This window comes from Sebastes umbrosus, chromosome 13 (assembly GCF_015220745.1).
Source record: "Sebastes umbrosus isolate fSebUmb1 chromosome 13, fSebUmb1.pri, whole genome shotgun sequence".
Taxonomy (NCBI): Eukaryota; Metazoa; Chordata; class Actinopteri; order Perciformes; family Sebastidae; genus Sebastes; species Sebastes umbrosus.
Genome location: NC_051281.1, coordinates 2,531,442 through 2,546,916, shown reverse-complemented (window position 1 = coordinate 2,546,916; position 15,475 = coordinate 2,531,442). Strand labels below are relative to the sequence as shown.

The 15,475-nt window shown below is 43.8% G+C and overlaps 2 protein-coding genes across 2 annotated transcripts in view; both read left to right on the top strand.

The window, feature by feature from the left end:
- Positions 1 to 6,893, top strand: part of lats2 (large tumor suppressor kinase 2) — a 28,121-nt gene extending 21,228 nt beyond the window's left edge. The window contains exons 4-9 of the mRNA XM_037790054.1: positions 552 to 2,092; positions 3,119 to 3,346; positions 3,447 to 3,801; positions 4,388 to 4,570; positions 4,672 to 4,778; positions 4,954 to 6,893. Coding sequence (XP_037645982.1) covers positions 552 to 2,092; positions 3,119 to 3,346; positions 3,447 to 3,801; positions 4,388 to 4,570; positions 4,672 to 4,778; positions 4,954 to 5,499 — 2,960 coding nt within the window. The 3' untranslated portion in view covers positions 5,500 to 6,893. The remainder of the gene's footprint in view (positions 1 to 551; positions 2,093 to 3,118; positions 3,347 to 3,446; positions 3,802 to 4,387; positions 4,571 to 4,671; positions 4,779 to 4,953) is intronic.
- A 7,315-nt stretch (positions 6,894 to 14,208) lies between these two features.
- xpo4 (exportin 4) overlaps positions 14,209 to 15,475 on the top strand; it is a 60,459-nt gene continuing 59,192 nt past the window's right edge. Inside the window, exon 1 of the mRNA XM_037789827.1 lies at positions 14,209 to 14,358. Coding sequence (XP_037645755.1) covers positions 14,296 to 14,358 — 63 coding nt within the window. The 5' untranslated portion in view covers positions 14,209 to 14,295. The remainder of the gene's footprint in view (positions 14,359 to 15,475) is intronic.

The following is a 15,475-nucleotide window of genomic DNA, read 5'->3' as shown; positions in this document are numbered from 1 at the left end:
CTCTCCAGTGGCTCCCTATGGATGTTTTTTGTTTATATTTTCATTTTTATTTATCATTGTTGTAGGTCTATGGTACGACGGTATGACGGAGTATTAGGGCCACATTGAGGCAAAAAGATAATTCTGAAATTTCGAGAATAAAGTCAGAAGTTTAAGAGAAAAAGTCGTAATTTTATGAGAATAAAGTCATACTATTATAAAGTAGTAATTTTACGTGTTTTTATTTTTTCTCGTAAAGTTATGACTTTATTCTCGTAATATTCTGACTTTTTTTCTTGTAATATTCTGACTTTATTCTGTAAATCTCAGATGTTGTTTCCCCTCACTGTGGCCCTAATACTCCGTAGTACATTGTCTCTTTGGCCCTCACTGCATTAGACTTATATACTATATACTTAGACTATAAACTGTGTTACCTTCATCACAATGATCACATGTTTTGTGGCTCCAGACAGATTTTTTTTTTTTTTCTTGCTGGCTTTTTTGATAGTAAAGGTTGCTGACTCCTGGTCTAGTTAGATCATGAGTGATGTTGTTCTGTGTCCTTTCAGGAAAAGCCGGCATGCCAAACTCACTGGACCACCGCCCCTCGTTGGAGGCTCCAGGTGAGGCCGGTGCGATGCCTCCGTACCACCAGATGGGGGCTCCCATGTACGAGGGGGGTTACGGCCCTGAGGGCGAGATGCCCAGACCCTACATGAGCGCTCCCCCCGTCATGAACTACATGATGCCCCCGTCTGGTGCGGCGCAGGGCCCCGCCATGGGGAACCCGATGGGTCGACCTCCCAGTATGGGCACCTATCCACCGGTGATGGCCCCCCAGAACAACCAGGCCGGCACCATGTACCCGCCGGGCGCACAGCAGAAGGGCTACCCCGGCGGCATGGAGCAGCACGGGCCCATGATGAGCTACAACGTCCCCGGTCAGCCGCTGCAGCTCCAGCCTCAGCCGCCGGGGGGCCCCGTCCCCGGCCCCCACTACGACTACAGGCCACACATGATGGAGCCTGCAGGCTACGGAGTCAAGAGGACCGCTTCCTTCCAGAACAAGATGGCCCCGCCCCCGATGGCACCCCCAGACAACTACGTCAACATGCAGGGGAAAGGGCCCATGGGCCAGAGCGGTCCAGGAGGCGGAGGGGGAGGGTACCCCGCTAACCTGTACCTGCCCCCTCATTCCCACCCACGCCAGGCCAGCCCCACCTCCCACCAGGTCCACATGATGTCCCGCTCCCCGGGTGGCGTGGCAGCCATGGGCCCGGACTTCTCCGACATGCCCCAGGGCCTGATGACGCCATCCAGGGCCAGCCTCAACCTGGACCTGTATGAGCACCACTGGGCGGGGCCTCCTGAAGGTGCCCCTCAAGCCCGGCAGCCGCAGCCCCAAGGCCCGTTCAGGGGCGAGGTGCGAGTCCCCAGCAGAACCAACTCCTTCAACAGTCGCTCTGCGGGGCCCAACGGCGTCCGGCCTGCGATGGCGGCGCCCCCCACGGCCGGTAAACAGGACTCCTCCTTGGGCCCTCCGAACACCATCACGGCTGTAACCTCCCCGCCCATCCAACAGCCGGTCAAGAGCATCCGTGTGATGAGGCCAGAACCCAAGACGGCGGTGGGGCCGTGTCACCCCAGCTGGATGGCGGCTCAGGCTCAGGCTCAGGATGCCGGCGAGCCTCTGGCCTACATGCCAGAGGAGACCTACTCTCTGGAGCCAGCTCAGGAGCCACGCTGCCCGCCGCCACCGTACCCCAAAAACCTGCTCATGTCTGGGGCGGAGGAAGCAGCTCAGGACGCCGCCAGAAGCACGCACGGCGGCAGCAGCGGAGGGAGCGGGAAGAACGAGGAGAGCCAGCAGGTGAAAGAGAAGACGAAGATGGGCAAGGGAGAGAAAACGGTGAAGGACAAGAAGCAGATCCAGACGTCGCCGGTTCCGGTGAGGAAGAACGGACGAGATGAGGAGAAGAGGGAGTCGCGCATCAAGACGTACTCGCCCTTCGCCTTCAAGTTCTACATGGAGCAGCACATAGAGAACGTGATGAAGACCCACCAGCAGAAACTGAACCGCAGGCTGCAGCTGGAGCAAGAGATGTCCAAGGTGAGACCGTCCAGAGAGCAACGAGTCTTAAAAATTAACATTTAGTTTTAATAAGAGTAAAGTTTTAGTCCATTAGAGTCAGAATCGGGTTTATTGCAGAGTAGGTTTTCACATACGGGGAATTTTCCTTGGTGTTTGGTGCAAAACAATAAACATAGTAAGAGGAAAAAAGTACTGCAAAAATATTATAAAATAATGTAGATATGAAAAGCAGTTTTGTGCAAACTCTTCCATTCTTTAGGTGCATAAATACTGAAAGACATCTCACAGGATTTATAATATTATAACAGTAATTTACGTGCTAATATTCTGACTTTATTCTGTAAATCTCAGATGTTTTTTCCCTCCATGTGGCCCTAATACTCCGTAGTACATTGTCTCTTTGGCCCTCACTGCATTAGACTTATATACTATATACTTAGACTATAAACTGTGTTACCTTCATCACAATGATCAAATGTTTTGCGGCTCCAGACAGATTTTTTATTTTTTTTATTTGCTTAAAATGGCTCTTTTGATAGTAAAGGTTGCCGACCCCTGTCCTAATGGCATCTGCAGGATTTCGCAGAGGTTGACAATCAATAAAGAAACTCAACAACATACATTGGGAAATGTTCAGGAGTAATGTATAAACAGTTTGTAGTTAACAGACTAAAATCTGAAGCCACTGGTGAAGTCGTCGTGTCTGTACACGAGATGAGAACGACGGAGCCGTGATGTCCGAGAGGTTTTGTCATCCAGTGAATTCTCCCTCAGGACTTTTAGTTTGAGACAACCAGAGCTTTGTCTCGGAACGAGAAGTCAGTGAGTCCACTCGTGTGTTTGCTTGTCCTGAGTCACGACTTTGGCCTCTGACCTTTTGACCCACATTAAAGTGGTAGAAAGGCATTTTTAGAGAAAATACCGCAGCCAGACAGTTAGGTAAAAGGGTTCAGCTCATGCCACGTTCCTATAGGTCAATATATAATCATATATGTTGTTTATTCCCGTCGCCATCTTTCTTTAACCGCCGTCCTTTCTGTCCAGGCCGGCCTGTCGGATCCAGAGCAGGAGCAGATGAGGAAGATGCTGAACCAGAAGGAGTCCAACTACAACCGGCTACGCCGCGCCAAAATGGACAAGTCCATGTTTGTCAAGATCAAGACGTTGGGTATAGGCGCCTTCGGTGAAGTGTGTCTCACGCGTAAAGTGGACACGGGTGCACTTTACGCCATGAAAACACTGCGCAAGAAAGACGTCCTCAACCGCAACCAGGTGAGTTAATACGCTCCAGTTACATAGAGGGTTTCACCTCTTTTTCCCATTTCTGTTCATACGGTATTGATCCATACTTTCAATATGTTCTTTGTTGCAGGTGGCCCACGTGAAAGCGGAGCGTGACATCTTGGCGGAGGCGGACAACGAGTGGGTGGTGCGTCTCTACTACTCCTTCCAGGACCGCGACAGCCTCTACTTCGTCATGGACTACATCCCCGGTGGAGACATGATGAGCCTGCTCATCCGAATGGGCGTCTTCCCAGAGCCCCTGGCGCGCTTCTACGTGGCGGAGCTGACACTGGCCATCGAGAGCGTCCACAAGATGGGCTTCATCCACCGCGACATCAAGCCCGACAACATCCTCATCGACCTGGACGGACACATCAAGCTGACGGACTTCGGCCTATGCACGGGCTTCCGCTGGACGCACAACTCCAAGTACTACCAGAAAGGTGATGATGGTTTAGTGCTCTAAATATCTCAACACATACACACATGATTTAACACGGTTTTAAAGAGATTAAAACATAAACATGCAAGAATATACTGTATAATCCAGTGAAAAATAAAGAAATATTCACAGATTTACCTTAGAACTACCGTAAAACTTCAATTAGACACATAGTCCCTTTAACTCGCTGGGTGTGGCTACACATTGTGACAAATAAACACAGGTAGTATGGAGGACGGAACCTGCCAAAATACAAAATAAATTAATAAATAAATAAACGACTCAATAAATAAATAAATAAATGTCATTAAATGCCGCAAAAATTAAGAGAAATGTGTAAAGAAAAGAACACAGAAATATATAAGTTTGGAGAATTAAATAAGGGGTGAAATGCAATAAAAAATAAATAATGCATAAATACATAAATAAGTGCATACATTAAAAAAAATAATAAAAATAAATACATATAAATAAAAGGGAAAATTAATATATAAATTTATGTCACATTTTATCAATCAATTAATGTCTACATTTATTTTAAATAGTGTGCAGTTTAACAGCATTGTCCCCCTTCCATCTGTCTCCAGGGAGCCACGTGAGACAGGACAGCATGGAGCCCAGTGACTTCTGGGACGACGTGTCCAACTGTCGCTGCGGCGACCGGTTGATGACGCTGGAGCAGCGCGCCAACCGGCAGCACCAGCGCTGCCTGGCTCACTCCCTGGTGGGAACGCCCAACTACATCGCTCCGGAGGTGCTGCTGCGCAAAGGTGGGCGATTGAAAAATTGTTTTCTGGAAGTTGTGAATCATTTAGGTTTTTTTTGTTCTTCACCAATAAAATGTGATATTTGTGTGTTTGTTGTTGTGCAGGTTACACCCAGCTGTGTGACTGGTGGAGCGTGGGAGTGATCCTGTTTGAGATGCTGGTGGGACAGCCGCCCTTCCTGGCCTCCACGCCCACCGAGACTCAGATTAAGGTCAGTGAAGAAGAAAAATATCTATGCTTTGATTTAGAAGTAGAAGCCCTAGTTTGGAGTAAATGTAATGGTGAGATTGTTCCGTATTCGTCAATCACTGTTTCCAAGGTCAAGAACGAACTCTCAAGTCTGAACTGTCGGTGTAATATATTGTGACCCTCCCGTCTCTCTGCAGGTCATTAACTGGGAGAGCACACTGCAGGTTCCCGCCCAGGTCAAACTGAGCCCCGAGGCCGTTGACATCATCGGCCGTCTCTGCTGCTCCGCCGAGGACCGCGTGGGGGCCAACGGCGCCGGCGAGATCAAGGCCCACCCCTTCTTCACCCAGATGGACTTCTCCAGCAACCTGCGGCAGCAGCCGGCACCCTATCGGCCCAAGATCGCCCACCCGATGGACACGTCCAACTTCGACCCCGTGGAGGAGGAGGGCGGCCCCGGGGCGTGGAGCGACAGTGGTGACAGCACCCGGGCCTTGGACACGCTCTGCTCGCCGCACGGGAAGCACCCGGAGCACGCCTTCTACGAGTTCACCTTCCGCAGGTTCTTCGACGACAACGGCTGCCCCTTCCGCTACCCGAAACCGCTCGAGGCCAGCGGGGCGTCGTCGAGCGTGGGCCCGGAGGAGGAGGAGGAGGAGCAGGAAGAGGAGGACGAGGACGATGAGGACGACGAAGAGGAGGAGGGAGAGCAGGGGGAGGGATGTGAGCCGGTGTACGTGTAGAGCGGCGTGCGTTTGTTACTGCCAATTTAACGCTGTGTATGCGTGCTACACAGGTGTGTGCATATCTGGCGTGTGTGATTGTTGAGTTGCAGGACTGATGATGAACATCGCCACCTTGTGGAATATATAGTGCGTCCACTTCAAATACAAAACTCCCCTGATCCGGGACCAAGAGACGACATTGTGTGTGTGACTGCGGTTAGAAGAGCAGAAACCGAACAGGTCGACAGGAGAATATTCTTTGGGAACGTGAGGAGATTTTCTAATTGGACGCTTCTTCTGGTTCGTCCAGCGGTTTCTTGTCCCATTCCTTCCACCCTCGTGTCTTACGGGCGACACAGGAGCTACTTCCTGTTCTACCTGAGCTGCTTTACACTCGACTATCGGACCGAGTGGAACCAGTTTACTCGTCAGGAGGATGATGGAGGAGGAGGGGGGGGACTGAATAAGCAACACGCCTCTTTCACAGCTGCTGCAAAATAAGCTACAAAGACACATTGCATGCACATGCACACATATTCAGTCATAAAGGGTGAAAAAAAGCAGGTAGATTTCAGTGTCCATATTTCAAAAAGTTGGCTCAGACTAGACGAACAGATTCAGAGAATAGTTTCATCTCGTGGTGTGAGAGAAAAAAAGCATCAAATGAACCAAATTGAAAATGTTTTGGTTGCTCCATCTATTGTATAATATATATATCCACAGCTGCCTCATTTTGTGCCAACTTTAATTCAGTGTATTGTTTTGTCCTTTTTAAGATGGAGCCTTTTCTTCCCTCAGAGGTCGCTGTTACAAATATCCTTGTGTTTATAAGATGATCCTTATATATTCTAACCGACCATTTCAAAGCTCACCTCCCTTCCCCCCCAAAATGATCCCCCACAAAGAGCACGAGCAGAGTTCAGATGAGGCTCTAAAAATGACTGAACCACTGCAGCGTTTGTTGAGCCTGACATGCAGTGAACTTCTGCTCATGAATCACAGGAATAATTGAATCAAGAAAGCAAGAAAAATGTTCTTGTTTACTGGAGGGGGAGCAGAGAACATGTAGTTCCCCATGCTTTGTTTTTAAAGGCATAGTTCGGATTGTTTGAAGTGGGGTTGTATGAGGTTCTCCTCCATAGTCAGTGTATTAACTACAGCAGACAGGAGTACAAGCACGGGAGCAAAGCAATGTAATGTTAAGTAAAGTAAGACACCTAAAGAAATCTATATCAGTTTAAGTGTACGCTATATTTAGAATATTTGCACTGCTTTACCTCGACGTCGGGTAGCCCTTTCTGACAGGGAACTGAAGCCATTTTATCCACCTATGATCTCTTCAAAGCCACCAGACTCCATTGAAAAAAACAGTAATTTTACATCGCAGAACACAGGAGTTGCTGGTCTACAGCTGCCTCACCCAGGTAGTTTTTTTGTGTTATTGTTAGGGCTGTCAATCAATTAAAATAGTTAATTGCAAATTAATCACACATTTTTTATGTGTTCAAAATGTACCTTAAAGGGAGATGTGTCAAGTATTTAATCCTCTTATCAACATGGGAGTGGACAAATATGCTGCTTTATGCAAATGTATGTATATATTTATTATTGGAAATCAATTAGCAACACAAAACAATGACAGTACAATGAGGTACTGCATTTAGCATAAAACAATATGCTCCAATCATAACATGGCAAACTGCAGCCCAACAGACAACAACAGCTGTCAGTGTGTCAGTGTGCTGACTTGACTATGACTTGCCCCAAACTGCATGTGATTATCATAAAGTGGGCATGTCTGTAAAGGGGAGACTCCTGGGTACCCATAGAACCCATTTATATTCACTGATCTGGAGGTCAGAGGTCAAGGGACCCCTTTGAAAATGGACATCCCAGTTTTTCCTCGCTAAAATTTAGCGCACGTTTGGAGCGTTATTTCCCCTCTTTTACGAAAAGCTAGTATGACATGGTTGGTACCGATGGATTCTTTAGGTTTTTCTAGTTTCATAAGATACCAGTATCTTAGTTAGTTGGGATTCACCAAAGTCACACAATAACACAAACAAACTAACCGATCGAAGCAGCGGTAGAGCAGCAACTCCTGTATTCTACGAGGTAAAATTACTGTTTTTTTCAATGGAGTCTGGTGGCTTTGAAGAGAGCACTCCTGTCTGTTTCTCCAGGCTTCTTCCACTGTAGACAATACACTAACTATGGAGAAGTACCTCAATACAACCACACTGAGAAACACCTGAACTATCCCTTTAAGGAAAGAACTGATGAACAGAATGATTATTTAAGAAAGTTAAGAGCCTGAACCCGTCGGGTCGGAGGGTGCCGAGTTCACACATACACATATAAACACACATTCACCACGATGCACAACTTTACAGCTATTTTGCAAAGATGAGTTGTAACTTAACCAACCTCCTGTTTATCTCCTGGAGGCAGTCATGAAAACAACATGCTCTTACAACAGTGTGATAGTATGACTATGTGCAATACAAAAAAAAAATACATTATATATAGTTTTCTAAACACTTAATATCCTTTTTTTTTTTTTTTTTTTTTTAGTACTGAAATGTACAAATATATTGGTTTATATATATTTTCTCTTTCAGTTACAACATGCTGCTTATTATTGTGGTTAATATTATTTACATTATTATTATTATTTTTCTTTTGTCGTGGCTTAAAGAAGTGTTGCTGAGTGTGCTTGGGTTTTTGAAAGTTTTGAGCCTTTTTCTAGTTGAATGTTGGGAGTGCGTGTTCGCCGCTCGATGACGAAGGAGACGACGACGATGATGACGATCAGTGTTTTTGCAGAACATGGATGGTGGACTCTTCGCCTCCTGCAGCCGGGCTGGTCCTGGATGCAGGAGAGGAGGAGTTCAGAAAGAGATGAGTAGATAGACGTTTAGAGGAGGAGCGAGGCAGGTTGGCTTCAGGAAAGAATGAAATAGCTTTCTCTATTTTACAAATGGTTCAACAAAGAGTTAAGTGTTTGGTACATTTTCTTTTATTTATCCGAAATGACCACAAGTTTGAGTGTTGTTTAACTTTTTACTACAGTCCGGTGCCATCGTGTTCTGTATCGGATCATCCAGCTCCTTCTTGCTTGTTGACAATCAGTAAACTCTCTGAACCGTGTTGGTTAATTAACACCAAACCGTTCCAACAACAGTATTCTGAATTTGATGACTGTTTAAAGAATGTTAAAGAAGTCAGAACGATGACGGAGAAACAGATTTGTTACAGAAGATTTTGTTGTTTTTTTATTTTTAATTTGCCTGACAATGTATTGAAAGTTTGTTTTTCTGTAAATGTGCCTTTTGTTCTAAAATGAGCAGAACAATCTTAAAAGATTGCCTTCTTATTATCATCTTTTTCACAGACCTCTTTTACCTGTTTTTACTATTATTTATCTGCGGGTGAAGACACTCTGGTTTTGTTTACATGCAACAACAATCTTCTTTAACTGGCAAGTAAGTCAAACATCTACTTGTCCAAAGTCAGTTTTTACTTGCCCCTATACAAATTGTCTTATTTATTAGCGGTTATCAAATAACAACAAAGACTTAAGTTAATCGAGTGCTACATGAATGAGTCCTAAAACCTGGAAATGAGTTAGCGTTTTAGCACTTCCTGTTCCCTCGTCTGGAGGTCAATGGGTTTTTAGTTAGATGCCTGAAATAAGGTCTGTGGTTAACATGAGCTGAAGAGATTTTAATATTTTCTTTGTCAATAAATACCCCACTTGTAACTTTTGGAGCCTTTATGTGTCTTAAAAAAGGTGGTTGCTAACAAGTGGCTAAATGAGACTACTAAACGATGTCACGCCGACTCGTCCGCCTTTACAGCCTCGTTGTGTCGCTCATGTGACCGTGGTGTAGTTCCTTTATAGCCGTATAACGTTAGCTTTTTACTGCTGGCGATTGCATTTCAAAAATCATAAAGTGGTTTTCAATTGTGGAGATTATCTTGCTGAACAAAACATGTAAATATCATAAACGTTTAAATAATCCAAATGGAACAATCCCATTGGCTCTTTGTGTAGGGAAACAGGGCGATGCCCACTTCCTGGTTGGCCGACAAAAATACATCATCTCTGCACCGCTCTATTGTCATGTTTGATCTTTATTTAAGTAAATGAATTTGGAGTTTCGCCCACATCCTTCTCTAACGCCACCAAACTAAACTCTTGTTTCCAGGATAATTGAAATGCTTGCTTGCGCTTCTTTACCCCGCCGTCATGTATTTCTTGCCAGTGCCCAAATGGTACTGAACATGTGCAACGCTGACCAGAGATGAGAAGGAAGCGAGATGGCTTCACTCCTTAGCTACTTGTTGTAGCTTCTTGTTGTTGTTGTCTCTTGTTATTTTCGTCGTGTTTGGCTGTTTTTATCTGGTCGAGTATTTCTTTTATATTTGTAAAGTGTCCTTGGATGTCTTTTAAAGGCGCCACCAAAAATAATGTATTATTATTATTATTATTATCATTATAGATATGCTAGCCCGACGAGGCTTTTATAGCAAGTATAGCAATCCTTATTGTTGAACCCTGATATTGAAATAAAATTCATTAATTTATTTAAGCGTAGAAAATCATCGAGGTTTCTCTCATTTGTCGAGACACAGAGAAATTCAGAGTTTAACAAACCAAAAGAGGAAAATACTCTGAGGTGAAGTGGTTTGAGATCATTTCAAATAATTAATTTCACATCACAGCAAAAAAAAACAAATGCTATCATGACGTGAATGAACCTTTTTTTCTCTTTGACTAAAACTGGACTAAAACCAGTATCCTGCATGTAAACAAAGCCAGAGTTGCCTGTGAGCTTCCCAGATAAACCTCAGTCTTCTACAGAGCAGCATTATCCATTAGGATGAAATGCCTTGCTCAAAGGGCTCCATGATTGCGATTAAGGCAGTCCAGTTTTTTTCTCAGCTGGTCCAGACGTCCACTTCCACTCCTCTAAACCTCTCGTTGCCAATCCACGTCGAGCAGGACGGGCTGCTTCGTGATAAATAGCTTTATAACGTGAGTGTGTGACGTGTTTCCTGTTTCTACGGTTGATGACTGACAATCCTTTCCTCTCGAGACTTACATGTTTATCCTTTTTTCATTTTGTATTTTTACTCTAAGGAGCCTGTTGTTGTCTCCTTGATGTATAATACAACTCTGTTACTCTTGAATTTATATTTATACAGATATACATATTTTTTGTATCTTTTTTTCCCCACCTTTTTTTTTTCAATTTCCCTCGTGCTAATGTTCAAAACCCCCCATGTCTACGCAGTATTATAGATGACGTAATGTGGACAGCTATCTCTTTTTTTACATCTATGTATGAACTGAGAATTTGTAAAAATGCTTTCACAGTCCTTGTGTGTAAAATGTATGTATAAATTAAATTAACCAACTTGGACTCGTGCTTTATTTCAGTGCATTAATGAGCAGAATGGATGGTGGTATATCTTTGTAACGGTTATTTCTCGGATAAATTACATGTTGAATTTGATTTTTTTTCATCTACTTGTAATAAAAAGTTGCTCATGAGCAAAAATCAGTTGTATACCATGTAAATTAAATGTAATATACAAGGAAGGATTATATTTCAGTATCATCCCTGCAGAGTGAATCCAAAGAAAAATAAATAAAACAATGAATAAATAAAGAGGAATGATAAATAATTACTTATAGTATAATTAAATTAATTACACTTACTAAGTTTAGGACATTTTGTTTTTCTTGATGGAAACATGAACTCAAAATTGAGTAAATCTTGAATTTATTATTGATTAAAAAAAAATCATAAATGGACTAAGAAAACTTCAAGCATCAAAATTATGTGAAACATAACCCCATTTAATACTACATTTTATTTTTCTTACTTGTCGAATATAACTACATTCAGAGGTTGATCTTTAACATAAGTAAAAGCAGCAGAAACACAGCGTAAAACTACTTAATTTTAAGTCTTAAAAAGTACAGACATCAGAAAAATGGACCCTTTTAGACTATTATGTATAATATTGTGTTATTATTGGTAATGCATTAACATGAAATACTGTATACTGTATGTATGTACATTTTACTTTAAACTTGTATAAATGGAGTATAAGTTTAAAGTAAAATGTAAAATAAAATGTAAAGTAAAAATAATAATAAAATAAAAAATAAAATGTAAACTTATAATAAAATGTAGTGTAAAAATAATAATTTAATTAATTAATTAAATTAAAAAATAAAATGTAAAGTAAAAATAATAAAATAAAAAATAAAACATAAGTAAAAGAAAAGAATAATAGATGTCAATAAATGTCAAACGAAAGTAAAAATAATAATAAAATAAATAATAAAATAAAATGTAAAGTAATAATAATGATAAAATAAAAAATATATATATATATAAAAAAAATGTAAAGTAAGAATAATAATTATTATTATTATTGATAAAACTAATAATAAAATTAATAATGATAATAAAATTAAAAAAATTAAAATGGAAAATAAAATGGAAATACTCTAGTAAAATTCATAAAAATGATTAAATAAAATACTTACACCACTCTATTTCTACAGTTTTTATCATCATATTTTCATATGTTTTGCTAAAAATAGGATCTAAATTAAAGGGACTGTTTTTAACTTTTTACAGGTATTAATCTACCGGGTCGGGATCCCATGCGCGCTCGCGTGTGGCCGGAATCTCTGCTCCTCTGCCTGCCTGCTTGCCTTCACTCACACACCGCACGCGTTTTCGCTGTCTCTCTCCGCTCACTCCACACTACAGAAGAGTTAGTTTATCTCTGAGAATATCTAGTGAATGTTCAGTGGACGTTTGTGCAGAAATAACTGCTGCAGCTCCTCCAGACCAACAGAGGTTTCCCGTGTCTTGTGAAGTGACGGGGCTCCTCAGCGAGAAACGTTATCGTCTCCGACCAAAACTCCGGTGTCTCCCCTGTTCCCTCCGGCCGCGGTCGGGAGGCTGAAGCAGGAAAAGCCAACACTAGGATCAGCAGTGATTCATGGAGAGACCTTCGTCTGGTCAGCTAACATTACTGCCAAGCAGCTGAAATATAGAGTGATATTGTGGTTTTAGCTGACGTGTGTCGCCTCACTGTTTTGAGCGATGGTCCTTCATGTCTATGTAGAGCGAGCACAAGCGCCAGCAACAGGATGCTGACTTTCTTTGACTTAACGGTCACAGGTGTTGCTGTTAACAAGACATTCTGATTCTTACAGACAGTCCCTTTAATTAAAAATCCTGATTTATTATTTGGGTTGGTACCAGCATCCAGCATCCACCATCCAGCATCCATCATCCAGCATCCACCATCCAGCATCCACCATCCAGCATCCAGCATCCAGCATCCACCATCCAGCATCCAGCATCCACCATCCACCATCCACCATCCAGCATCCAGCATCCACCATCCAGCATCCAGCATCCACCATCCAGCATCCAGCATCCAGCATCCAGCATCCAGCATCCAGCATCCAGCATCCAGCATCCACCATCCAGCATCCACCATCCAGCAGCAGCATCCAGCATCCACCATCCAGCATCCAGCATCCAGCATCCAGCATCCACCATCCAGCATCCAGCATCCACCATCCAGCATCCACCATCCAGCATCCAGCATCCACCATCCAGCATCCAGCATCCACCATCCAGCATCCAGCATCCAGCATCCAGCATCCACCATCCAGCATCCACCATCCAGCATCCAGCATCCAGCATCCAGCATCCAGCATCCACCATCCAGCATCCAGCATCCACCATCCACCATCCAGCATCCAGCATCCACCATCCACCATCCAGCATCCAGCATCCAGCATCCAGCATCCAGCATCCACCATCCACCATCCAGCATCCAGCATCCACCATCCACCATCCACCATCCAGCATCCACCATCCAGCATCCAGCATCCAGCATCCAGCATCCACCATCCAGCATCCAGCATCCAGCATCCACCATCCAGCATCCAGCATCCAGCATCCAGCATCCACCATCCACCATCCAGCATCCAGCATCCACCATCCAGCATCCACCATCCAGCATCCAGCATCCAGCATCCAGCATCCACCATCCAGCATCCACCATCCAGCATCCAGCATCCAGCATCCAGCATCCACCATCCACCATCCAGCATCCAGCATCCAGCATCCAGCATCCAGCATCCACCATCCAGCATCCAGCATCCAGCATCCTCCATCCAGCATCCACCATCCAGCATCCAGCATCCACCATCCAGCATCCAGCATCCACCATCCAGCATCCAGCATCCAGCATCCACCATCCAGCATCCAGCATCCAGCATCCACCATCCAGCATCCACCATCCACCATCCACCATCCAGCATCCAGCATCCAGCATCCACCATCCACCATCCAGCATCCAGCATCCACCATCCAGCATCCAGCATCCACCATCCACCATCCACCATCCACCATCCAGCATCCAGCATCCAGCATCCACCATCCACCATCCAGCATCCAGCATCCACCATCCAGCATCCAGCATCCACCATCCACCATCCACCATCCACCATCCAGCATCCAGCATCCACCATCCACCATCCACCATCCAGCATCCAGCATCCAGCATCCAGCATCCAGCATCCACCATCCACCATCCAGCATCCACCATCCACCATCCACCATCCACCATCCACCATCCAGCATCCACCATCCACCATCCAGCATCCAGCATCCAGCATCCAGCATCCAGCAGCAGCAGCTCTCTCTCTCTGTAATCCCAGAATGCACCGCTCTCCCGTTGCGTCATCTTTGCGTGCCGGTGAAGATGGCGGCTGTTGGAGCAGCAGAAGTGATCAGCCAGCTGGAGAGCGCTGCTAAAGTCCTCATGGTGAGACTCTTAGAGACTTTAACGGTGTTTCAGAGCCGGGAGGGTTAGGGGAGGGTAACCGGGAGACCGGGGGAGTGTAACGGCTCTAAATCATCTTCATCTTCCTCCTCATCCTCCAGCGGGTCTCCTCTCACATCTGCCCGCCTTTAGGAGCTCTCAACGCGGCTACACAAAGTTCCTCTGCTCGGTGTTCTGCTGGAGCTTCAGCTCGTCTGTTAACCCTCTAAAACTCTCCTTTCCCTCCAGTGTTTGGGCTCTTCTTCCTCCTCTGTCTTCTCCCTCCAGCCTCCAGCAGCTATTAACCTCCTCCATGTGTGTCCTCATGACTCTGACTTCATCTTTATTTTGGTTATTAAACTGTATAGATGCTCCAGACTGAGATAACTGTCTCTTTTTAGTGGGTTAGCTAGCTGCTTCAACACTAAATACTAGTGATTTACCTTCACATGTTAGTCAGCAGGTGTCTTCTGAATGGATGGTTTGTAATGTCTGGCATTGTTGTAGTTATTATGGATCATAATATATGTATATTAGTGTCTAGATTAACCAGGATAAGTTGCTCTAAATGTTACTTAAACACAGAACAATTTACAGGAAGATAAATATAGACATTCAGCTAAAAACAAGGACAACAAAGCTGAACAAAGACAGGCAAAAATAAACTATTATTATATTAAAAATAGGTAAAATGTGTGTAATATATATGTAACAAAGCAACAACAAACAATATGTAAAAGTGTTCTGTAGATTGGAAACAGTGCAAAGGAATACATATTGAATGGATAAAGTAGTGGATTACTTTATATTGGAGATGTCAATCGATTAACGTTGATTAATGTCAAAACGATAGGTAGCTGCTTCAACACTAAATACTAGTGATTTACCTTCACATGTTAGTCAGCAGGTGTCTTCTGAATGGATGGTTAGTAATGTCTGGTATAGTTGTAGTTATTATGGATCATAATTTATGTATTTTAGTGTCTAGATTAATCAGGATCATGTTTTAGAAGAAGTATCAATCATATTGGTCAAGTATGTGTACACACACAAGTTCTCAATGTTACTAACATACAGAACAATTTATAGGGAGGTAATTAGACATAAAACTGTAAACAAG